Below are 25,227 nucleotides of genomic sequence, written 5' to 3' on the forward strand. Positions count from 1 at the left end.
AGATGTTTGAGGAAGACAATTCAACTACCCACTACAATGTAAGATTATGTTTGAAGATGCACTGACATGTCTTTTAGGATACTCATTTGTCCCTACTACTCCACTTGTCCGTGTGAGGATGAGTCCAGTAGTAAAGCAAGCTGTACATAGCCTGCAGTTTATTTCACACAGGGTTCATTTGTTAGAGAAAATAGAAGCAGATGTAATTTGAATAACAAAGTATGATTTTGCATGGCATCAGTGTTGGATGCCCTCTAATGGCCAATGCTGAAATCACAGCAGGTTTTACCTTTTTTTTATTTTTTTATTATTTAAAGCCAGCGCCTGCTTGCCCGACTGTACCTGCCTCCATAATACTGATACATTCTTGACATTTTGGACATAGTTCTATTATTTCTGTGTTGCGAGGGAGAGTTTATCGGATGTGGAACTGTGTGCAGGTGCAGGTTTGGGTTTGTTCTAGTAAGTTGTACGACTACGTTCTGACAGAACCGGATCTGGGGTGAGAGTTCTGGTGAGAGAGTGACCGAAGAGAGGCAGAACAGCAGATATAGCTGCGATGGAGATCTATGTAGGTCTCAATGCCATCTTGGCAGGCAACTTTAATTATATGTACATAACCCTGGGGGGCGAACAGTGTATTTATAAAGATAAACAAGAGCAAAACCTGTATAGATTGTGATTAATTGTCTGCCTTGTACTTTCTGATGTAAATGTGTTTTTAAAAGTAGAGAAAAACATACAAAAAATGTGACTTTCATTTGCCTAATTATTTTTGGTTATTTTGTGTGTTTTGCTTCGAAGACAAAATCCCACGAAGGGTATATGAAAACATTTGTACAATTTGCTCTCAAAGTATCTATTGTACAGTATATATTGTGTTAGCATGAATAAACTGTGATGTGGATTTTAGATGTAAATACACACTTTTTCCTACTCACTTAACAGCTTTGTTGTGGAATTCATAATTAATGCCATACATTAAAGATGTTTTATTGACTCAATACTGTTTCCAACTGTCATTATTTCATTAGTTATTTTTTCAGTGAAAGAAAGTCCCTGAATCTAGAATCCAATTGAACATACCTTGATCCATATTCAACATTAATCCGCATTTTCAGCATAGGTTTTTCAGGTTGGCAAACGAGAAAATATATGATTTGCTGAACGGGATTTGAAAACGGGCACAGTCCAATTTATTGCTAATAAATTGATTGTGGATTTGTGGCATACACATAACTTCATTCAAATCTTTCCTACAATGCCAGCAGAAGTCGATTTTGCCCAATAGAATGGCGCCAACTCGACGATCTTCCCGGAGTCTTCCAATATCCAATCAGCGGAAAGTGCGTGGAGTGACGTACGCGAGGCGTGAGGTTACAACCAATAGGATATTAGTAAATGACGACGTGGCCAGCAGGAAGCTTTGCAGATTCAGAACATTGCGTGCTTACTTACCGGCGTCAGCATAGTACATCCACTAGCTGATGTATATGACCTGTAGGTTCATCTTCTTTATCGTGTACCTTTAGCTAGCTTCATTGATTTACTCGGTCATCGTGAGATGTTGTGTTTAAGTGGTTTATCGGTGGCGCTGGCGCTGACTTTGGTTCCAAGCAGCACTGATGCTTTGAAAGAAGGAGATTGTGAAGGTGGGTAGGAAGCTAGCTATGTAGCTAGCTAGTTGGCGATCAACATACATTTTCTAACTTGTTAGCTATCTGGGTAAATAACAGTAGTGTGTCTTCTAATTTTGTTATTACCATTAGCTAATGTTGATAGCTTATGATTAATTCGTGCTCTGCAGCTAAATACATCTTTAGTGACCTGATCGCTTAGTGCTTGCTAAGGATAAGAATTTCCCTTTCACAATATCCCTATTTAAGTTGCTAGAATATAACTCTTTTAAGGTAACCCGTTATCGGTGCTTTCCTGGGTGGTAGCTCGTGTAGCTTAGTACGGGCACAGTGCACTAACTCATCTAGCAACTACTAGCTAAATATCAACAGGAAACACCTTGTAGCTACAGCTCATTCTTCATAATCTATATATGAATATAATAATTCAGGAAAATTCAGAATCTACACAGGTGCCATATCTCCAAAGACGGACACATTTACATATGCAATGTATTAACATCTCATATTTCATTACAGTCTGTGTCGGTTTCCTGGGAAAATTCTACCAATTGCTTCAAGAAGAAGATGTGAAGTTTGACAGCACAGCCATTGAGAAGGCCCTCGTTAAAAGCTGCAAGGATGCTAGGGGGAAGGACAACCGATTTGTAAGGATCAGATGAAGAACCTAATCAGTATTCTTGTTTTTTTGCTGTTGATGTTAGCAAATCCCATACGGCAGACGTAGTCATGTGCTGTCCTCGCCAGTGTAGCTAACAACAATAGCAACACTTGGATGTGGCGCTTACAACTCTGGGGCACAACTTAGAGAACTTTGAATAATAGCACATTGATAACTAAAATGTAGGTTGGGAGATAAGATCTTTTGTATCGGCAAAATGTTTTGTTACTGTACACAGTCCAAAACGTATCCTAATATGCAACTCAGATGAGACAATTGTACCATATCTACAACGATAAAGTGCTGATGTTTATATATATATATATATATATATATATATATATATATATATATATATATATATATATATATATATATATATATATATATATATATATATATATTTTAATGTCCTTTCCAGTGTTACTACATTGGTGCCACAAGTGATGCAGCCACCAAGATCATCAACGAGATATCCAAGCCTCTCAGTTACCACGTGCCGGTGGAAAAGATCTGTGAGAAGCTCAAGAAGAAGGACAGCCAGATCTGTGAACTCAAATATGGTATGTAGGCCTCCATATTTAGGATGTTGTCATTTTTGTATGTTTTTTTTTCATGACTGGCAATGTAATGTCACTGGGTAAGTGCAGTTTTTCCCTGGTAATCAATCAAGTAGTACTCTCCTCTACTCTGAACTCATACTGCTTTCTAGTGGCCAATCGGTCAAATTAACTTGTTAATCGGGGAGTCAGGTGGCTAAGCGGTTAGGGAATCGGGCTAGTAATCTGAAGGTTGCCAGTTTGATTCCTGGCCGTGCCAAATGACGTTGTGTCCTTGGGCAAGGCACTTCACCCTAATTGCCTCAGGGGAATGTCCCTGTACTTACTGTAAGTTGCTCTGGATAAGAGCGTCTGCTAAAATGACAAAATGTAAATGTAATCGGTGAGTGGCCAAGTGACCCATAACCGTTTGTTAACCCCTTCCAAGTCCAAGGTTAAGTCCGTCTCTCTCACCTGCAGACAAACAGGTGGACCTGAGCACAGTGGACCTGAAGAAGCTGAAGGTGAAGGACCTCAAGAAGATTCTGGAAGAGTGGGGCGAGACATGCAAAGGCTGCGCAGAGAAGTCTGACTTTATCCGCAAAATCAACGAACTCATGCCCAAGTACGCCCCCAATGCTGCCAAAGCAAGGACGGAACTGTAAAAGCTCGACCATGGGACCACCAACCATGGGACTATCAGTGATTGGATCTGGTTTGGGGGGAATGGGTGTGTGGATGGGGAGGGAGAGGGCTGTACTGCATTGGTCCAAGGACATGAACATTTTGGGTGGGGAATGTTCGCTGTGCGGTTTATGAACCACCAGAGTTTGAGTAGGTACATGACTGTACCAGTCAGGGGTGGACTTGGGACTCCATTGACAGGCTCATCACTTTCAAATCACTCTGCTGCTTAGCTAGAACCCCACATTTGTCCCAGACTTGGGTTGAATACATATGTATTTGAGGTGCTCTTGATTTATATTCAATTTACAAAAGGCCACTTCTGTTGCTTAAGTGCAACGTTGCCGTGTAAAGGGACCAGAATCAAGTGTACCTCAATTATTTCTAATATTTGACATCTCAGGTTTGGTTTTCTTTATCAAAGTGACTTGTATGAAGTGAGCTTTGCCAACTCTCCCGACTGCACCCCAGACTTCAGTAGTCAGTTTTTGTTGGGAAGGGACAGATTTTGTTTTTGTTGTTTTAGAGTTGAGGAGAGGTAGTTTAACAAGACTTGAAAAGATCTTTAAATTAAACTTTCACATTGACCTTTCACGGAAGACCGTAATGTTTATTACAACTGTGCTACTATACTTTTTCATTAAAATCTGAAAAAATGTGTCTTGTGTAGTTATCATTTTTGTTGGTGGTCAACTCTTCGATTGTATGCATTTCATTCAGAATCTGCCTTTTAATTAGTCCTAAACTTATTTTGCCTCCCTCTGTTTTCATGCATTAGATAGAAAATGTGTCCACATGTGGTTTGCAATTTGGTCACATTTGTTTCCCCTGAAAATGATTGAAATAATCTGATACAGAATGGTGATTCATAAAGGAGTCAAGTTTACAGTACAGCAAACGCATATTCTTTTTAGTTGACCCTGTGTCAAATAACTGGACCAAACCGTTATCTTCGAAGGTGTGCATTACAAAAGCCGAAGCGTCATTACGGGTTTGCTAAAAAGAAACATTCTATCCTACCAAATCTCCAGGAATATCGGGAACGAGGTGAGGAATTTTGCCTCCCTGCGTTGTGTCGACGTCACCGACAAACCCCTCCCATTGGCGGAAAGCACACATTCCTTTTGTCCAAGATGGCGGCGTTGTTGCAGGTCCACTGATGCTCATTTGTTTTTTAATGTATTTTCCCATTTATTTTGGATTATATGCAATCGCTTGATGATACAAGAGTTAGTGTAACGTCTTGGAATCCGTCGTTTCTTTGTAATCTCTCTGCACGTTGAGGAATTAGCTTCATAGACCGGATTCGGTTTGCACACACTGAAAAGTTTGGGCTCCATCATAGGAGGATGAAGCGACAGGCCGGGAGAGATACCAGTCCTAGCCGGGCTCTAGCGAAACGAATACGGGAAAGAGAGAGGGAACGAGACGGAGCACGCAGGGAGGACCTTCCGCCACCGCGCATGGCTCTACTCGCCGAAAGTCGAAGCTACCTTAAGCACAAGGCCCGGAGCAGAGAGCGAGAGAAGCCTCGGTTGAGAGAGGAACGCGCGGCCGGCGTAGAAATTCACCACAGACCACCGCACCACGAGCTCGGTCTAATAAGTCGCCCACCTCTACGGACTTCAACCGCACTTCCCAAACCCGAGCTTCCGAGTACACGAGCAGCGGGTAACCTGGAATACAAAACATTACTCATTAGTAATCTAGGCTCGCAGGTCTCCGACGAAGATGTGGAGGACGGGTTATTTCACGAGTTTAAAAAGTTCGGAGACGTGAGTGTGAAGCTTTCGCATACTCCGGAACTTGGCCGTGTAGCCTACGTGAATTTCAGGCATCCGGAGGATGCTAAAGAAGCAAGGCACGCCAAATCCACCAGGTTAGTTCTGTACGACCGGCCCCTTAAAGTAGAGCCTATGTATGTCAGACGCCGGAGCTGCACCCCTCCCGACGTCGGTTACCTACCCCTCCATGCCCCGCCTTACCCCTACAGACAGCGCTCCCTCTCTCCCCCCGGGCCAGCGAGCAGCCTCCGTGAGATTCGGCCCAGGCACTACCCCGTTGAGGGGCTGGGGCTGAGCAGAGAGAGGGAGAGGATATTAGACTATTATGGGATGTTGGATGAGAGGGGGCGGCCGTACGGATTCCCCATGCCCGTGGTGGAGGACTTAAAGCCAGAGGACGACCAGAGAGCAACCAGCAACCTCTTCATCGGAAACCTGGATCACAACGTCACAGAGGGCGAGCTAAGGAGGGGCTTCGACAAGTACGGCATCATCGAGGACGTGGTGATCAAACGGCCCGCGCGCGGCCAGGGCGGAGCCTACGCCTTCCTCAAGTTCCAGAACCTGGACATGGCCCACAGGGCAAAGGTCGCCATGCAGGGGCGGGTCATCGGAGGCAACCCGGTGAAGATTGGCTACGGCAAGGCCAACCCGACCACGCGACTCTGGGTGGGCGGGCTAGGCCCCGGGAACTCCCTGGCGGCGTTGGCGAGGGAGTTCGACCGCTTCGGAAGCATCCGGAACATCGACTACGTGAAGGGGGACAGCTTCGCCTACATCCAGTACGAGAGCCTGGATGCCTCCCAGGCCGCCTGCACCCAGATGAGGGGCTTCCCCCTGGGGGGCCCGGAACGCAGACTCAGGGTGGACTTTGCCAAGGTGGAGGAGACCCGCACCTACCCCCAGGGCTACCAGCCTCCCGTGCCCCTGCCGGCCCACTTCGACCTGCTGCCGGAGGGCTACGGAGGGCACCACCGCAGCCTGGAGAGAGAGCTGCGTCCCAGAGAGCGCTCCCCACGCTCCCCGCCCAGCCACGCCCTCAGGGAGAGGGAGAGGGTGCTGGAGAGGCTGGACAGAGACTTCCCCACCAGCCCCACCCGCAGTCTGGAGCGCCGGGGCCCCGCGGAGGCCTTCGGAGGGGGAGGGAGGGGAGGCCGCGGGAGGAGCAGGAGCAGGGAGCGCTGGCTGAAGGAGAGGGAGGTCGAACGAGCTGGGGCCGTAGGAGGGGAGAGGTGCAAGAGGAGGAGCCGGAGCAGGAGTCTGTCCAACGAGAGGCAGACGGAGGAGAGGGAGAGGGGGAGGTCGAAGGTCAGAGGGGGAGGAGGAGTCCCCGTGGGGCCCATCTCCCCCGAGGCCAGCCCAGACAGAGCCCGGGTGAGAGCGCCTGACTCAACCACCGAGCCCCGTGACCACACCCCCGACAGCGGGCGCCACTCCACCGAGGATGGCGCCGCTCCGGAGACCTCGGGCCGCCACAAGAGGTCTGCAGACGCCGACCGCCACAACAACCACTACCAGCAGCACTCGCACCGCTCAAGTATCGAGTCCCAGGCCGACCCCCGCAGCCCCGGCTCGCTGTCCGAGTACGCCCAGGCCCTTTCCAAGGCCTGGCAGGGCTTCTTCGCACTGAAGAACAGCAGCTTCCCCACCTCCATGTTCCTCCTGGAGGGGGGGAAGGCCTTCCTCTCCTCGGCCCTGAGGGACAGCCAGGGAGGAGGGGGCAAGCTGGCCCAGCTGAAGATAGCCCAGCGCCTTCGCATGGACCAGACCAGGCTGGATGAGGTCACACGCAGGGTCAAAATGGGCGGGCCTGAGGGATACGCCGTCCTATTGGCCCTTCAGGGCCCCATCGACAGAGAAGCCCCGCCCCCGGAGCCTGGGCTGCAGGTGCGGCTGCTGCGCCACCTGGTGACCTACCTGAGGAACAAGGAAGCAGCTGGAGTCATAAGCCTTCCTGTGGGAGGGGCTAAGGAGGCGGGGGGTGGAGCTATGCTCTACGCCTTCCCTCCGGGCGAGTATTCCCAGCAGTACTTGCAAACAGCCAAAAGGACTGTGGGTAACCTGGACGAGGAGCATCTGGTCATAGTGGTGGTCAGCGACTCCAACTGAGACTGTCACACACAACTCCACAGGAAGGGGGCGCTGCAGCAGGAGCAGGGCAACATGGTGGAACCGAGGATGACTGTTAGTGCAGAAACATAGGGATGCATGTCTGCCGATCTCACTGCCTGCTAGCTCCTCTGAACTCTCTCTTCACTCCACTGCCTCCAAGCTCACACTACCAAGAAGAAACACACTAAAAGCACCCTGGGAAACGGAGTGCTAAAGGGGGGAGGGCTTAAGTTTGAATTTACAAAGGAGGAATGGAAATGTAGTCCTACGTAGAGACCGAATTGTTTTATAACTGAAACACGACAACCGAGGGATTGTTTTTGCTGTTCTGTTTTTACTCTGTTGTTGTTTGTTGTTTTGTATGAACCTGAATTGACCAAGCTGATCTGTCTCACACTAAGAGGTCCGTAAGTCCCACGGTGAATGATTGTATGCTTTGACTTAGTTTTTATTGAACCATTCCAGCAGTTCTCTTTTTTGAGTGTTTTTAGAAGCTGACATGCATGCAGGATGGACGAGCTTGGTTCGTTCTTTGCCAGAAACATCCAGTCAGTCCTGGAGGATAGTTCATTTGACGTTGAATTGAAGCAGTTGTCATTTAAGATGTTGTATTAGCTACTTTAAATGTTCTTTATTCTCCAAATCCAGATCATTACAGCTGTCTTTATTTGTTATCAGAAGCCTATATCGTTTAAATCTACCTTTTATTCATCCATCCATCGATCCATCCAACTTCCCATCCATCCATCAGTCCATCCATCCCATAGTGAACATGGCGGCCATTTGCCCGGTCATGTGACGTGTGATTCCTGACAAGACTACTGGTCAAGGGCAAGGCTGAGCAGCCCTGTTCCTGGACAGCTCCCCTCCTGTAGGTCAGGTGTTTCTGATGGGCTTGACCAGAACATCATGGGGGGCGTCTCTCCAGGAGCAGGGTTGGACGGCTCTGATCGAGGCTGTCTCTACCTCCTAAAAAGATGAAGTTGTGACGTTGCCGTGGTTACGTAACTGACTTTCGGCACAGCCTGTTTCTGGCGTGGACTCGTACGTCTCCTCCGAGGCCTGCTTGTTCCTCCGTCAACTGTCTTCTTCACGGCTGCAACACCGAAACTCATCGTTTTGAAACCGGTTTCTATTCAATTGCATTTCCCAATGTTGTTTAAACCCTGTGTACCTATTTATTATACAGTGCTTGTCTCAAACACTCCAATGCAATCCACGCCCTGCACATGTTCTAAATAATTTTGTGATCCAAGATAGTAAAAATACTCTAACCCACCAAATGGGAGCAATAGAACGGTTTACTAGATTTCAGATTGTGGTTGATGCTTGCTCACACATTTGCCAAGTGTGTAGACTAGACACTACCGGTGTGCTGGTGTGACTTTAAACATTTACAGTTATAATGTTTTGTTATTGTAACCCTGTAGATTGGACTGAGCAAAGATGGCGACAACACGAGAATGAGTAGGTTACTACTTGACAATCGGTTTTAAACGTGAAAAGACTCTCCCCTTGTTTTTCTTTGGCTCTGTCTACATGTGAACATGTATTCTGTATGAATTATGTAATAAAACATTTTATGCTCGTTTTTCACTCTTTGTCAGGGCAAGGTTTTATTTAATCATCACATAAACAGAAGCCGTGTCTAAGAGGATTTATAGTTAATACTCTGTGGGGGCTGTAGGCCACAGTGAGCTAGCCAGGTGTCAGATCCACAGTGATTGATTGGTGAACAAATACATCATAAAATTAAACACAATTTAATGATATCATATTTCAATATAAATATATGTTATACATTTTGGATACTTATATATACAACATTTATTAATCTGAAGGTGTCTATGCAAGAACAGTGATTATTAGTCAGGAGGCTGAGCGGTGAGGGAATCGGGCTAGTAATCCGAAGGTTGCCAGTTCGATTCCCGGTCATGCCAACTGACGTTGTGTCCTTGGGCAAGGCACTTCACCCTACTTGCCTCGGGGGAATGTCCCTGTACTTACTGTAAGTCGCTCTGGATAAGAGCGTCTGCTAAATGACTAAATGTAAATGTATTAGCTGGGCATGGAGAATTCCGTCACATACCATTTTGAAACACTAGGTGGCAGCACAGCCAAGAGGCCAGCCATGCGGCCACTTCTTCTTCAGTAACTGGCTTCCTGCTGATCAGAGATGGCAAAAGTACACACCATAGACATTCTCTGGTACACACATCCTTCACTCAAGTAGAAGTACTACAAATACTCATGTTAAAAAAGACTGGTAAATGTCGAACCACTGACTACACTTTTTCACTCAAGTTAAAGTAAAGAAGTAGGCTATGGGCTCTGACATACTTGAGTAAAAAGCATTCATTACTGCAACCTGTTTTAGTGTTTTAGTACAAAGTTGACAGAAAAATTGTGAAGAGAGTTCAGAGTAAAGTAACACTGCCAATAACGTCATGCAGTGTGGAGAGACTTTTCTCAACAACTAACAGAATAAAAAATCATCTTCGGACATCAATGACAAGCGCCAGGCGGAACCACTTCAGTTTACTCTCATTTGAGCGTGAATTGACAGATACATTGGATTATGATTAAATCATCACAATATTCAACTCGAAGCCTCGCCGTCTGCGCCTTGTGATGTAGGTCATGCCTGTAACGTCTAAAGGTAAGGTACCTTTTTATAGTGCTGCCCGCCGTGGTAAATTGTGACATAGGCATCGAGCGTATGAGTTTTATTTTCTTGGCAAGTTGGTAACTGGTGTGGTCACTGTCTTATGTTAATAGCCTATGCCATATAGGCTAACGAAGTTGCTAGTAGCATATACACTTAATATAAAACGACTGTATTATGAAATAATATGCGGTGCACATCTCAAAGTAGGCTAAATAAAAAAACCAAACTGTAAAAATACCTATCCATATTTTTCTAGGCCTATCCAAAAAAAATGATTCTGGCTACGCCCCTGCTCTGCACGCGCACACACAGCGAGCCTTCATGACCAAGCTTTTACAGCACAGGAAATGGAGAGGGAGAAGTAGTGAAATATTAATGCAGAAACATGAGGGCTCCAATGAAATCCATTAGGAAGGGAAAAATCAATGGGAGGAGCCCATTCCCCCTCCCTCACTGACCCAGATGAAACAACAGCGGGGAATCAGGCCTGCATCTCATTCCAGACAGATCCACCCTCCCCAGTAGCCCAGTTACCTTGCTTGAATCCCTGTTACCTCAATTGGATCCTCGGATCTAAAGCACCATCTGATTTGACCCTGGTGGGCTGGGGTTGATACCACACCAGCCCCAGAGCCAAGAGTCAATGGACCAGGCCAGCTCTCCTTCCAGTGGCTTATCCACAAACTGGCCGGAGACTGGAGCTAAATGACAGCCAGCTCTGTGTCTGTATATCAAGAGGACGCAAGTTCAAAACGCTCTTGTATGTTGCTGTGGACTAAATGAATGAATCATCACCTTTGCAGCACACACTTTATCTCATCACCATACATACTTTCCTGCTATATCTACATTCCTGCTATATCTACATACACTAAATGTAAATGTACATTTAGTCATTTAGCAGACGCTCTTAGCCAGAGCGACTTACAGTAAGTACAGGGACATTCCCCCCGAGGCAAGTAGGGTGAAGTGCCTTGCCCAAGGACACAACATCATTTTGCACGGCCGGGAATCGAACCAACAACCTTCTGATTAATAGCCCGACTCACTAAACGCTCAGCCATCTGACCCTATATCTATTCAAATATCACCACACGTTTGTCTACTGTAACTCCACACATACAAACATACCATACTTTATCGACATGTGTTTCCCGCTATAAATAGTTCCATAGCTGTGGACTGTCCTGGCTGTGGTGGTGAGTGCCCTACCCTCCGTGGAGCGGCTGAACTGTGTCTGCCCCCTGTTCCAGCGCTGGGACTGGGGCCTGGCAGAGGCCTGCTGCCTGTCCGACCAGCAGGCTCCAGCAGCTCACAGAACAATGGAGGGTCTTATCTCCAGGCTGAGCGCGGGGGACGTATTTTTAGATGGCGAGCATGTGTTGCAAGTAAAACGACGGGTGTCGGACGGGTTTGGAAATAGCTCAGTGCTTGACGGACTCTTCCGGAGGGATGATAATGGTGGTTGTTGTTGGAAGAGGAAGAGGACAACAGAGGCTGTACCCAGGCGTGAGACACAACTCGGTGACTCATTCACGCCCAGGAGACATGAAATCAGGAAAAACAAGGCAATAGATCCTAAACAGTTTAATGACGATCATTGTAATGGCACCCCTGAATAATCTCATTTCTGTGGACTCTCTCATCACTTAGCAGATGCTATTTTCTGAGGAAACTGACATCACGCACGCACGCGCACACACACACACACCACACACACATGTTGTATAGGGATGTAACAATATATCGTGGAACAATATATCGCAATACAATTTCTTTACAATATGTATCGTAGAGTTATGGCAATATTTTTACAATACGACGTCCGTTTGATCCTATTGGTTGAGCTACCAGCACGTGACCTACTCTGCACCTGCGTCATGCGTGCATTCATTGCATTCAGAGGAATCGCTTGAACGGAGTTAACTAAATTGTATGTACAACAAAGAAAATGATTGAAAATGTTTAATGTTTTGGAAACAAATCTGTCAAGTGAATTTCGGTATAATTTAAAATGTTGTTTTACGTATTGTATTGTACACCCAGTATCGTGATACGTATTGAATTGTGAGCTGAGTGTATCGTTACACCCTTAATGTTGTATGAGAATAGCTGACATGTGGTATGGAAATGATATGACCTTTCTCTGGGGGAAGGGATCTTCTCCCAGATGCTCTCAGCATTACTACATGTTTCTGGTACTCCCTATCCTATTCCTATGTAACAGCATCTTATCTTCTCCCCATGTTAGCCTATGTATATCCTCTACCACCCCCACCCCCACCCTTCCCCTCCATGGACAATCTGATACCCAGCCCTGGAGCCTAGAGGCTAGTCACTAGACTGGGAGATGGAAGCTGGAGGATGAAGGTGGGGGATAGAGGCTGGAGGATAGAGGCTGGAGGATAGAGGCTGGAGGATGAAGGCTGGAGGATAGAGGCTGGAGGATAGAGGCTGGAGGATAGAGGCTGGAGGATAGAGGCTGGAGGATAGAGGCTGGAGGATAGAGGCTGGAGGATAGAGGCTGGAGGATAGAGGCTGGAGGATGGAGGCTGAAGGATAGAGGCTGTAGGATGAAGGCTGTAGGATAGAGACTGGAGGATAGAGGCTGGAGGATAGAGGCTGGAGGATGAAGGATAGAGGCTGGAGGATGAAGGATAGAGGCTGGAGGATGAAGGATAGAGGCTGGAGGATGAAGGCTGGAGGATGAAGGCTGGAGGATGAAGGCTGGAGGATGAAGGCTGGAGGATAGAGGCTTGAGGATAGAGGCTGGAGGATAGAGGCTGAAGGCTGGAGGATAGAGGCTGAAGGATAGAGGCTGGAAGTTGTAAACTGTGAGCTAGATGTAGAAGCTACAGGTCAGAAGTGTAAACGCCTTCCTTTCTGTTCCCTCCCTCCACCCTCTCCACCCTCCCCCTACCACTCTTCCTCCCCCACTTCCTCTGTAATCCACCTCCATTCTCATCCCCCTCTCCTGACACACCCTGCTCTCTACCTCCTGTTCACATAACATCCGCAATCCCTCCTCCATATTACCCCCCCCACACACACACACACACACACACTCACACATCCCTCCAGTGATGGATCAGGTGCTGGGAGTGTCCTGTCAGCTCTCTGGAGCATCTGCTCTCCTGGGGAGACGGGGGGGGGGGGGGGCTGGGGAATCCCCAGAGGCATTTGATTGGACGAGGCTTTATTAGGTTAGATTGCATTTACAGGGAGACGGCCGGATGTAACGACAAAGAGTCGTCAATTATCCAGCACCCTTTGTATGTGTGTGTGTGTGTATGAGAGAGAGAGATTAAAAAGAAGGAACGTGATGGAAAGAGAAAAAGAGATAGAACAAAGATGAAAAGAGAGGGAGGGAAAGAGAGAGAGGGAGAGAGAGGGTGAGGGAGAGAGAGGGTGAGGGAGAGAGAGGGTGAGGGAGAGAGACGGAAGTAAAAACCTGTGAGGATCATCTGACGTTCAACCGGATCAACCTTTTCTGATCCACTAAATAACAGCTCCGTTTGTACACCGCTTTTGCCAAAACATCCTGAATATCCTGTGATTTAAACAGAGAGCTTACCATCCTGCATCGCTGGATCTCATTCTGCAGCCAGCGTGTGCCTGAGCAGTGAGGTCGGCATAAAGCAGCCAGCTTGTGTTCGCTGTGCTGCTGACAGTGAGGAGGCAAGTGCTGTATAATCACCCGCTCTCTCTCTCTCTCTCTCTCTCTCTCTCTCTCTCTCTCTCTCTCTCTCTCTCTCTCTCTCTCTAGCTCGCTCTCTGAATAGTTCTTAATTGATGCTTCATTGTGACTGTTGTTCAAAGACTTGAGTGGAGGGTTTACCGATGGAGTAATTACTTTCTATCTCTCTCATCCAACTCTCCCTCTCCCTCTCCCTCTCCCTCTCTCTCTCTCTCATTTCAACTTTCATGCGTTCTCTAACTCCCTCTTTGCTCTTATGTCTCTGTTTCCCAGCCTGTCTCCCCCCTCTCCCTCTTCAGGTTTCTGTCTCTCTCTTTCCCTCACTCTCTCCAGTGTCTGTGATGTCATGTGAGTGGGAAGCGACAGGGGTCACAATGCACATGCAGCTCATTGGTCTGCGAGGATGCTCAACATGTCTGAGTCTGTGAGCCAGCCTCTTCCAAACACCACACACCCCTCAGCCCACGTAGGGCCGTACACGCCACTCCACACAGGGCTCATGCACACGCATGCACACGCCATGCAGACAAGCACACACACACGCGTGACGCAGAGTAGCACGCGCACGCAACAGACCTACACGAGCGGGCACATGTGCACACATACACACAAGCACACACACACAACAGACATGTACACACACAAGCATGTGCACTCACACACCCAACACGCACGCACGCACACACCCAGGCACGCAGACATACGCACGCACATCAGACACTCGCCAAAAACAACTGTGCTGCCTAGAAGAGTTTGTGTTTGACCAGCTGTTGAAGAGTAAGCCCTTATTCATAGCCTGCTTTCATCTCTGTGTGCCAGTCTTTGTGTTTGTGGAGGTGATGGCTGAGAGCCAGCAGCATGAAAGTCTGTGTGTGCGTGTGCGTGCGTGCGTGTGTGCTTTGCCACTGTTGATCTCTATGCTCCGTCATCAAGGCAGAGTGTGTTGGTGTCATTATACTCTACCTGGCTCTGAGACATCACAGGAGGCTCTCTCTCTTTGTGCTGAGCACACACACACACCTACACACAAACACACACACATCTACACACGCCACTACCTGCCCTTAAAGAATATACACAGATCTCTCTGTATGTATATATACACAGTAGTCGGTTGGGGGTCAGATGGCTGTGCGGTTAGGGAATCTGGCTATTGGTTGGTTTGATTCCTGGCCGCGTCAAATGACGTTGTGTCCTTGGGCAAGGCACTTCACCCTACTTGCCTCGGGGGGAATGTCCCTGTACTTACTGTAAGTCGCTCTGGATAAGAGCATCTACTAAATGACTAAATGTAAATGTATAGATATTCGATATTGATATTACTGATAAACTGTCACTAGTGCTACAGAGAGCAGCAGTCTACCATGCTAGGTACAGCAGTCAGACATGGCTGTCACTAGTGCTACAGAGAGCAGCAGTCTACCATGCTAGGTACAGCAGTCAGACATGGCTGTCACTAGTGCTACAGAGAGCAGCAGTCTACCCTGCTAGGTACAGCAGTCAGACATGGCTGTCACTAGTGCTACAGAGAGCAGCAGTCTACCCTGCTAGGTACAGCAGTCAGACATGGCTGTCACGGCTGGGCAGAATCTCACACACTGCGGCGTCAGCACTTATGGGATCACCAGGGATCAAACCTAGCGTCGATGCATCTGGTCTGTAGCTGTTCTACAGTTCTGGGATCGCTGGGCTGTGGCTTAGCGACACACGACTGGATTGATTGATCTGGGCTGCCGTTGGTTATGAGTGAGCGTTTCAAGTACTACACACACACACACACACACACACACACACACACAACACCAGCAGGGTGTGGAGTCTCCTGTTGTCAACACGGTTCCAAAACCACCTCCACAACACCGGTCTCTGTAGCCTCTGTAGGCTGCCAAATGAAGAAGGGAGGCACAGCAGACATTACATGTGTAGGTTTTAATCATTATAATGGCATGAATGGAAAGAAACAGAGACAGTTACAAAACATCAGGTAGATACGAATGACTAAACTTCCTCTCCTGAGGAGGGGGAAAAAAAACACAACAAAACAGAACTGAATGACGGTGTTCAACTAACACAATAACCACCAGGATGGAAAACTCATGTTCAATATCAAGTGCAATATTGGAGCGTCCTATTTCCCTTTCCCCCCAATCCAACTGCATTGTCTTGAATACCGTACAGTGGTGCTCTATCAGTGTAGGTAAGGAATGAGAGCATGGATTGTATCATTATCATGTTTTCTATATGGTCCACAAAGCTATGGTCAATGCCTGGGCCTGGGTCAAACACTGTTTATAAAGTCTTCAGCTGCATTTGATTTACCTCGAGAGTTTGCCCTTCCGGGAGCATCCCATTGGGATACTCACTGTATGGAGTCAAGTATAGTGAATCAAGCGCACCCCCAGACAGTATTTCACAGTGTTTGTCCAGGGTCTAATTGTATCCCACCTTTTAGCCCTTTCACTGCAGTAGCTTCCGATAGAGTACCAGGCTAAACCATTGAGACACGCAGGTTTGCATAGACATCAATTCAAGTTGAACTCATGCAAATCAATGAAGCTGAATGAAAGTTTGATAAACAGAAAAAAAAAGTGTATTTCTTTTCTTTTTTTACACAATGAATCATGAATTGTTACTAGTGTCCACACAGTTTTCATCACATCTGGGATTATTATAAAAATAAGTGAGTTCATATATACCGCGTATTCATCATTAAAAAACAACAACAGATAAACAAACAAATGACTCTATGCATTACAGTCCATTGAGTTGAATAGTTAGGAGTTAGTTACAGTGGATGTTGGCAACAGGATTCGTCTGTGTCTGAGCGTCTGGGGGCGTCTGGGGGCGTCTGGGGCGTACGGTGCTACTGCTCTGCCTCTCCACATGGTTAGTATTGCTTCACCTTGTCAACACTGGCGAGTATAGAGACCTGCCAATGCACAGACTCAGGCATTTGTGTGCATGTTTATGTGTGTGTGTGCGTGTTTATGTGTGTGTGTGTGTGTGTGAAAGATAGGAAGAGAGTGTTTGGTAATGTGTGTGTTAAATGTATTTATGTGCTAATATGTGTGTGTGTGTGTGTGGTGGTGTGTGTGTGTCAACATATATTAGTGCGCTAAAGTGTGTGTGTGTGTGTGTGAGGCCAAGCAAACATGCAGCATTGGGCTCTGTCCAGGGCAGTTACCATGCACAGGATGTCAGTAAGACAGACCTGGGAGACAGAAGCACTGCTAGCACACCCAGAAAGAGGCCTTCTGCATCGTCATAGATCAGACATGTGGACATACGTGTAGACCTCAGCACTAGCATGTTTGTACAGCATGTTTCATGGTGTCGACATGTCAGTTGTGAAAACCCTACTTTTCTAGCTAACAAAAACATCCTGTTATTAAACGCTCATTAGGAAATACCAGTCACGTGGTTGGATGGAAGAAAAACACATTTGTCACTGAGTCAAACTTTAGAACCAGACATAATAAACTGGTAGTATACAGTATATAGTTTGTAACCTGCTGCCCTCCCAAAAAAAACAATAATATTACCCAATCCCAAAACGTGTTTCTTTTATCATAAAGGTAATACTCATCATAATAAATTAATCAAATAAATTAAACACATTTAAAATCAATGTGACAAAAAGCGCTTAAAAACTAAAAAAAAGAAGAAAAAAAAGAAAACGTAAAATTTGCTTTCAAAAACCTTTTTTTTTTTCTTTTTTTTTTTACATCAAATACTTAAAAAACAATAGAAGAAGAAACTGTCAGGAAGTAGGACGTAGGAAGTAGACAGGAAGTAGTGTAAAGGAGCAGACGTAGACTTGCAGGGCTGTGTACAAGCTGCCTCAGTGCAGCCCAGCATCAGTCAAGACAAGTGTGGCAGTCATAAACTCTCTCAGCGGGAATCGCTCGTACAGATCAATAAATAGAATAGAAGAGGGGAGAGTTAGAGGAGAAAAGAGAGGAAGGAAGAAAAGAAGGGAAGAAGAGAGGACGATATAGTCTATGGCTTGCTCGAGTGGCTTCCTTGGCCAGTAAGATAAATATGGTTATGACTAGCTATACCAACCAGCTCTCCTGGCTCTCACTGAACCGTAGTCTGGGACAAGCTACAAAACACACCGTTTTTAAATGTTCTTCTTTTTTTTTTTTTTTACTACGTAACTACATCATCAGGCAAGACGGAAGAACTACAAACAGCCCTTCCCCCTCCAGGAGGTCATCCTATTGGACGACGGACAGTGGTCGACGGCGGCAACAATTCCTCGGGACGGACTTGGACGGCGGAGGAGGAGGGGGGGGGGGGGAGGAGAGGGGGAGGCGAGGGGGGGGGGGGGAGGAGAGGGGAAGCGGGAACTTCAGTAGGGAGCGAACTTCTGTCGCTCGGGTTTCTTGATGCCGTTGGCGGAGGAGATCTTGGCGGTGTAGGAGGCCAGGGCGGCGTGCGGAGGGCCGGCGGCGGCGGCGGCAGCTGTGGCGGAGGGGGAGGAGAGTGCCAGGAAGGGGTAGGATTTCATTCCCAGGAGGCTGGACAAGGGGAGGGCATAGGGGGCGCCCATCATGGGAGCGTGGGGCAGAGCTCCCATCGCTGCCAAGGCTGCGGAGGATGCGGCGGGAGGAGGAGGGGCGGGCTGGGTGGTGAAGCTCATGTTGAGGTCAACAGGGGCCGACATGGAGGAGGACTGGGCGGTGGATTTGGCGGTCTCTAAACTGCACAGGGGACGGAGGGAGGGGAGGAGGGAGGGAGGGGATAGGAGGTGGAGGGAGGGAGGGAGGGTGGAGGGAGGGAGGGAGGGAGGGAGGAGGACAGGGAAAGGGAGAGGAGTCCGGATGGAAAAGGGTTAGAAGGTTAAATAAAAGACATGTTAAAGAAAGAAATCGAGATAAATCAAATAAATAAAACTGAAACAAAACTAAAGGAAAATTGGAGATAAATAATCATAAAGGTGTGTTTTGCTGGAGGTTGCAACAGATTATTTGAGGGGGGGCCTGGGAACTCATGGGGGAGGTGCTGTATAAGTCAGGGAGATGGCCAGGGAAGGGGCTTGGGAGGGGGAAACAAAATAAGTCAAATACATTAGGAGAGGTCTTCCTCTTCAGGAGATTAAACCTCACAAACCAAGTAATGCACTGGTAAATAGAAAGGTCCACTGTGTATAGTTCTTCATGTTTAAAGTGTCATTGTGTTGGTGCTCTTTGATGGTTTTGTAATGCACTTTGGTAAAAACGATTCTTTTTAAAACATGCTTCATAAATAAATTGTTAGTTGATTGATTGGTCAATCTGGTATAGAAATACTGCCAATGCACTGGAAAATTACATTGTGTGTGATGCTAACCTAAGACGAGCATCTAATTGGATAGGAAAATTGATCAGGCTATGGGCCCTGTACAGATTCTCTACTGCATCACTCTCCTTCGTCCTGTGGGACTTCCTTAAATCTACCATGATTGGATTGCCGTAAAAAGGCCTTTCTTTAAACAGCGGCCACCAATCCAGTCACGTCAGATTGGTGATTCCTCCCTACGGAAGGCACAAGGAGAGGAAGCAGTATTGGAAAAGCCCCAGTCTGAACGCAGACGAGCTGCTCCGGTCCTCCCGCTCCACGGCGAGCAGGGCTTTGTGTTTTCTAGACCAGGGTGCGTTCGATATGCACGCACGTCCTGATGCAACACTCCGCAACAGAAAGGAAGGGGAGCTTGTCTGACAGATGTGCTGAGTGGAGACGAAGTCCCTACTGGGACTGATCCCCAGCGTGAATAATCAGCAGCAGATAAAGGGATGCTGATGTGATGAGGGTGGAGGGGGTGGGGTTTGCCTCCGTCATGGCGGAGCTTTCCTACAGTACTGTGTCGTAGCTGTCAGAGCCGCAGTGCTGCTCTTATGACCCCTTTGACTAAATTAAGATTGTGTCAAATCTCACCATAAAACGAGACTCGCTGTTAGAAGTGTGGTGCGGTTTTAGACTAAGCCGTGCAGGACGTCGACCCAGAAATGTCATTTACCAACTTCAACAGTATGTTTTTTGACGCGGAAGTCACGCGTGTGACTGTATTCATGTGTACACATACACACACACACACACACACACACACTGACACTCAAACACAGACACTCAGACATGCACACACACACAAACATCAAATCACAGAAATGCAAAAATAATGAAAACAAATTAAACCTTATTATAGTGAGAAACACGGTCCGCAAAGTGCCACTTTCCTTTCAGAAGGAAATATCACAGCCAAGCAGGTCTGAACTGTAAAATACCGTTGACCTGTGTGGTGACAGGCAGGGTCTAAACGCCCTGTCAGAGCCCTCTGTGAGTGCAGCCGAGTGAAATATCAAGTCATTCCAGGTTCCAATCTCTTATTTGCATATTAATGGCCAGACTGTTTATCATGAGAGGAGCCTTGAGTGTTGGGGGGCAGGTCTGAAACACAGGCTCCCTCAGAGACAGGAGGAGCAGTGAGGGGCAGGTCTGAAACACAGGCTCCCTCAGACAGACAGGAGGAGCAGTGAGGGGCAGGTCTGAAACACAGGCTCCCTCAGACAGACAGGAGGAGCAGTGAGGGGCAGGTCTGAAACACAGGCTCCCTCAGACAGACAGGAGGAGCAGTGAGGGGCAGGTCTGAAACACAGGCTCCCTCAGACAGACAGGAGGAGCAGTGAGGGGCAGGTCTGAAACACAGGCTCCCTCAGACAGACAGGAGGAGCAGTGAGGGGCAGGTCTGAAACACAGGCTCCCTCAGACAGACAGGAGGAGCAGTGAGGGGCAGGTCTGAAACACAGGCTCCCTCAGACAGACAGGAGGAGCAGTGAGGGGCAGGTCTGAAACACAGGCTCCCTCAGACAGACAGGAGGAGCAGTGAGGGGCAGGTCTGAAACACAGGCTCCCTCAGAGACAGGAGGAGCAGTGAGGGGCAGGTCTGAAACACAGGCTCCCTCAGACAGACAGGAGGAGCAGTGAGGGGCAGGTCTGAAACAGGCTCCCTCAGACAGACAGGAGGAGCAGTGAGGGGCAGGTCTGAAACACAGGCTCCCTCAGAGACAGACAGGAGGAGCAGTGAGGGGCAGGTCTGAAACAGGCTCCCTCAGACAGACAGGAGGAGCAGTGAGGGGCAGGTCTGAAACACAGGCTCCCTCAGACAGACAGGAGGAGCAGTGAGGGGCAGGTCTGAAACACAGGCTCCCTCAGACAGACAGGAGGAGCAGTGAGGGGCAGGTCTGAAACACAGGCTCCCTCAGACAGACAGGAGGAGCAGTGAGGGGCAGGTCTGAAACACAGGCTCCCTCAGACAGACAGGAGGAGCAGTGAGGGGCAGGTCTGAAACACAGGCTCCCTCAGAGACAGGAGGAGCAGTGAGGGGCAGGTCTGAAACACAGGCTCCCTCAGACAGACAGGAGGAGCAGTGAGGGGCAGGTCTGAAACACAGGCTCCCTCAGAGACAGGAGGAGCAGTGAGGGGCAGGTCTGAAACACAGGCTCCCTCAGACAGACAGGAGGAGCAGTGAGGGGCAGGTCTGAAACACAGGCTCCCTCAGACAGACAGGAGGAGCAGTGGGGGGCAGGTCTGAAACACAGGCTCCCTCAGACAGACAGGAGGAGCAGTGAGGGGCAGGTCTGAAACACAGGCTCCCTCAGACAGACAGGAGGAGCAGTGAGGGGCAGGTCTGAAACACAGGCTCCCTCAGACAGACAGGAGGAGCAGTGAGGGGCAGGTCTGAAACACAGGCTCCCTCAGACAGACAGGAGGAGCAGTGAGGGGCAGGTCTGAAACACAGGCTCCCTCAGACAGACAGGAGGAGCAGTGAGGGGCAGGTCTGAAACACAGGCTCCCTCAGACAGACAGGAGGAGCAGTGAGGGGCAGGTCTGAAACACAGGCTCCCTCAGAGACAGACAGGAGGAGCAGTGAGGGGCAGGTCTGAAACACAGGCTCCCTCAGACAGACAGGAGGAGCAGTGAGGGGCAGGTCTGAAACACAGGCTCCCTCAGACAGACAGGAGGAGCAGTGAGGGGCAGGTCTGAAACTCAGGCTCCCTCAGAGACAGACAGGAGGAGCAGTGAGGGGCAGGTCTGAAACACAGGCTCCCTCAGAGACAGACAGGAGGAGCAGTGAGGGGCAGGTCTGAAACACAGGCTCCCTCAGAGACAGACAGGAGGAGCAGTGAGGGGCAGGTCTGAAACACAGGCTCCCTCAGAGACAGACAGGAGGAGCAGTGAGGGGCAGGTCTGAAACACAGGCTCCCTCAGAGACAGACAGGAGGAGCAGTGAGGGGCAGGTCTGAAACACAGGCTCCCTCAGAGACAGACAGGAGGAGCAGTGAGGGGCAGGTCTGAAACACAGGCTCCCTCAGAGACAGGCAGGGATGAAGGGAACAACACGAGGCAGCAGAGAGAAGGGGTTGCTGTCAGCTCCACAGCCTGGCTCTAAAGAAACATTCAAAAGGCTTCTTCCCAGTGTTGGCCTGAGGCTTGAACACAGACCCTGACTAGGACAGACCCTCATCTGTGTATGATAAAGAGGCCCTGGTCGTCTGACACGGCTGCAGATCCGGTCGGATACACGGATCAGTTGTTTGTTTTTGAGGAGTTTGATTGAACAGTGAACTGTACGGCCCACAATGTATTTCACTGTATCTTTTCTGGGTGTGGGCTGGTGCATCGTGGGTCCCGGGTGCTGTGTCTTACCAGGAAGTGATGAGGTACTGGGCCAGGTTAATGCTGATTGGTGTTCCAGTGATGGTCACGTGTCGGTCGCTGCTGCTGTCCAGCTGGCTGCCTATCTTGATCTGCGCCCCCGACACCTGGCGAATCTCGTTGATCTTGGTGCCCTGGCGCCCGATGATGGAGCCAATCAGCTGATGGGGTCAAAGAGAGAGGGGGCGGGACTTGTGTGAGAAGGAGGAAGGAGACGGGGGGAAGCACTTTGTAGTTCCAACATCTCAAGAGAGGTCTGACCATCATCAGAGGTCTGAGCATGGGGCCCTGGCGGTTCTCTGGTTCCTAGCACAAAGGCTGAGGTCTTACTGCAGGGGCCTGGGTTCGAATCCGGCCCAGGTCCTTTCCTGCATGTCCCTTTACTTTCTCCCCTACATTTGTCCCTGTCACCTGTCACTCTTGACTGTCTCTAACTGAAAAAGCAGAAATGCCCCCAAAACCCATTCAATATAGAGAGGTCTGAGCCTTAGGACACAGTCTGTTACAAGGTAGTTCAAATGAAAAGAAAAACGAAAGTATTTACCGTAATACCCCGAAGACTTAACCATAGAAGTATAAACTAATTCAATTCGATGGCTAATCGTTAGTATAATGTAATCATCAACGCCACAAAATGTCAGTTATTACAGCCTTTGTCCAGTAGCATAGTATTTCTCTTACAAAGGGATCAATTTGGCTCGCACACCAGCAGTTGTATTGACTACTGCAAGGCTTGTTTACTGCCTACTCCTGCAAAATGTGGGATTTGTCTGTCCTGGTTATCATGATCCTAAGACCTCCCTCCGTCATACCCTCCTCCCTCCCTTCTCCCCTCCCTCCCATCCCAGGGTGTTTCTAAAACAACCCTAGGAAAAGAACCTGTACACCCCTAATCAGTCAAAATCAACGGTCACTTTCAATTTCAAACACCTCCAAGTACCCAATCAGGAACATGGACTCGACACCAGTGAGCTTCAGTCCTCTCCCCTCCCAGTGGCTGAGTGGGTATCGATTTCCCTGCCCGGAGGAACAACGCTCGTCTAATTCCTCCAGAACACACACAGCTTTTTAGTGGTCAATATAGCGGGAAGGAAATGGGGAACAAACGGTGTGGAACAGAAGAAAGGGTTGCTGTGGTTTTTCCTGCTGTGTTTGTGTTGCTGGGTGCAGAGCTTGCACCTGAGAGAGGAACTACTCCTCGGTTTAGGTCCTGCCTGGTCAGGTCAGCACAGCACAGCTATAGATGGGTTTTCTTGTTTTAGCTAGGAGAGGACTGGGGCTAGGACAGGACTGGGGCTAGGACAGGACTGGGGCTAGGACAGGGTGGGCTGGGCTAGGACAGTGCTGGGCTAGGACAGGACTGGGCTAGGACAGGACTGGGGCTAGGACAGGATTGGGCTAGGACAGTGCTGGGCTAGGACAGGACTGGGCTAGGACAGGACTGGGGCTAGGACAGGACTGGGCTAGGACAGGACTGGGGCTAGGACAGGATTGGGCTAGGACAGTGCTGGGCTAGGACAGGACTGGGCTAGGACAGGACTGGGGCTAGGACAGGACTGGGCTAGGACAGGACTGGGGCTAGGACAGTGCTGGGCTAGGACAGGATTGGGCTAGGACAGGACTGGGGCTAGGACAGTGCTGGTGTTAGGACAGGACTGGGATAGGGCTGGGCTAAGACATATCTCGTTTTAAGACAGCATTTGGTTAAGTAGACTAGTGGGTCCAGGAGAGGACGGGCTATGCGTGGACTGGACTAGGAGAGGCTGAGGCGAGGGTAGGGCTGAGATGAGAGATCTGTCCCTGTTAGATGGCTGGATGTGATGGAAGGGGCCTGGTGTGGGCAGGCTAAGCACCTTGACTCTGCTGATCCCAGATCAGGCCAGTACCATGAGGAAGCGGCACCAGGACAGACGTGTTGGCAGGCTGGTATGTGTCTGATCGATGGACAGCCTCTAGTCCTATCTACGTTTTTATCTCTTCCTCTTGTTCTATTTCAGTCCCTTCTCTCTCACTCTCTCGCTCTCTCTCTCTCTCTGTTCTGCCCCTATCCTCTTGCTATAAATGTAGACTATTTATGTCAGTGACAGTGATCATGTACACTAGTGTGTGTGTGTGTGTGGGGGGTGAGGTAGGTGAGGGTGGTGTGGGGTAGGTTAGGGTGGGTGTGGGGTTGAGGTAGGTTAGGGTGGGGGTACAGGAGCTTAGACAGGAACAGAGATCCCAGCCAGAACAGAACAAACACAACCCTCTCAAATCTCTAACTCAGAGGCCCCCCCTACAGGCATATAGTGTAACTGCTCCATCCTCCAAGAGTCTGTGTCTCTGTGTGTCTGTGTGTGTGTCTGTGTCTCTGCCTGTGTGTCTGTGTGTGTGTCTGTGTCTGTGCCTGTGTGTCTGTCTGTGTGTGTGTGTCTGTGTGCTGGCCTGGGCAGAAAAGGGGGGCTATTTTGGGGAGCTTCCCTGCTGCAGTTGTAATTTGTGATGGGTCTTGTTCAGGCTGACAGGGTGGGACATCACTAAGCCCACAGCCTCCCTCTCTCAATCCTCCCTCTCTCGTTCCCTCTCCTCTCCTCCCTCTCCTCCCCTCTCTCAATCCTCCCTCTCTCGTTCCCTCTCCTCTCCTCCCTCTCCTCCCCTCTCTCAATCCTCCCTCTCTCGTTCCCTCTCCTCTCCTCCCTCTCCTCCCCTCTCTCAATCCTCCCTCTCTCGTCCCTCTCCTCCCCTCTCTCAATCCTCCCTCTCTCGTTC

The 25,227-nt window shown here is 48.8% G+C and overlaps 3 protein-coding genes across 4 annotated transcripts in view; 2 read left to right on the forward strand and 1 right to left on the reverse strand.

Annotated features, from left to right (window-relative positions):
• Positions 1-1,435: 1,435 nt before the first annotated feature.
• Positions 1,436-4,179, forward strand: manf (mesencephalic astrocyte-derived neurotrophic factor). The gene is made up of 4 exons (XM_067231213.1): positions 1,436-1,652; positions 2,157-2,284; positions 2,720-2,861; positions 3,318-4,179. The coding sequence occupies exons 1-4, from the start codon at positions 1,565-1,567 to the stop codon at positions 3,500-3,502; spliced, it is 543 nt and encodes a 180-aa protein (XP_067087314.1). The 5' UTR covers positions 1,436-1,564; the 3' UTR covers positions 3,503-4,179.
• A 691-nt stretch (positions 4,180-4,870) lies between these two features.
• rbm15b (RNA binding motif protein 15B) lies at positions 4,871-9,000 on the forward strand. Its single transcript, XM_067231087.1, has one exon. The coding sequence runs from the start codon at positions 4,871-4,873 to the stop codon at positions 7,412-7,414; it is 2,544 nt and encodes an 847-aa protein (XP_067087188.1). The 3' UTR covers positions 7,415-9,000.
• A 9,135-nt stretch (positions 9,001-18,135) lies between these two features.
• Positions 18,136-25,227, reverse strand: part of pcbp4 (poly(rC) binding protein 4) — a 21,517-nt gene continuing 14,425 nt past the window's right edge. For both annotated transcript variants that reach the window (XM_067230276.1, XM_067230208.1), the window contains exons 12-13: positions 22,471-22,640; positions 18,136-18,488 (exon numbers count right to left, since the gene is read on the reverse strand). In XM_067230276.1, coding sequence (XP_067086377.1) covers positions 18,137-18,488; positions 22,471-22,640 — 522 coding nt within the window. In that variant the 3' untranslated portion in view covers position 18,136. The remainder of the gene's footprint in view (positions 18,489-22,470; positions 22,641-25,227) is intronic.

The sequence above is a fragment of the Osmerus mordax genome, chromosome 1, assembly GCF_038355195.1.
Source record: "Osmerus mordax isolate fOsmMor3 chromosome 1, fOsmMor3.pri, whole genome shotgun sequence".
Classification (NCBI taxonomy): Eukaryota; Metazoa; Chordata; class Actinopteri; order Osmeriformes; family Osmeridae; genus Osmerus; species Osmerus mordax.

Bases quoted from the DNA above. Each gene is read 5' to 3' on its own strand.
- manf (XM_067231213.1), top strand. From the start codon at position 1,565: ATGTTGTGTTTAAGTGGTTTATCGGTGGCGCTGGCGCTGACTTTGGTT. The intron at 1,653-2,156 runs GTGGGTAGGAAG...ATTTCATTACAG, and splicing joins GAAAGAAGGAGATTGTGAAG to TCTGTGTCGGTTTCCTGGGA. The intron at 2,285-2,719 runs GTAAGGATCAGA...TGTCCTTTCCAG, and splicing joins GGGGGAAGGACAACCGATTT to TGTTACTACATTGGTGCCAC.
- rbm15b (XM_067231087.1), top strand. From the start codon at position 4,871: ATGAAGCGACAGGCCGGGAGAGATACCAGTCCTAGCCGGGCTCTAGCG.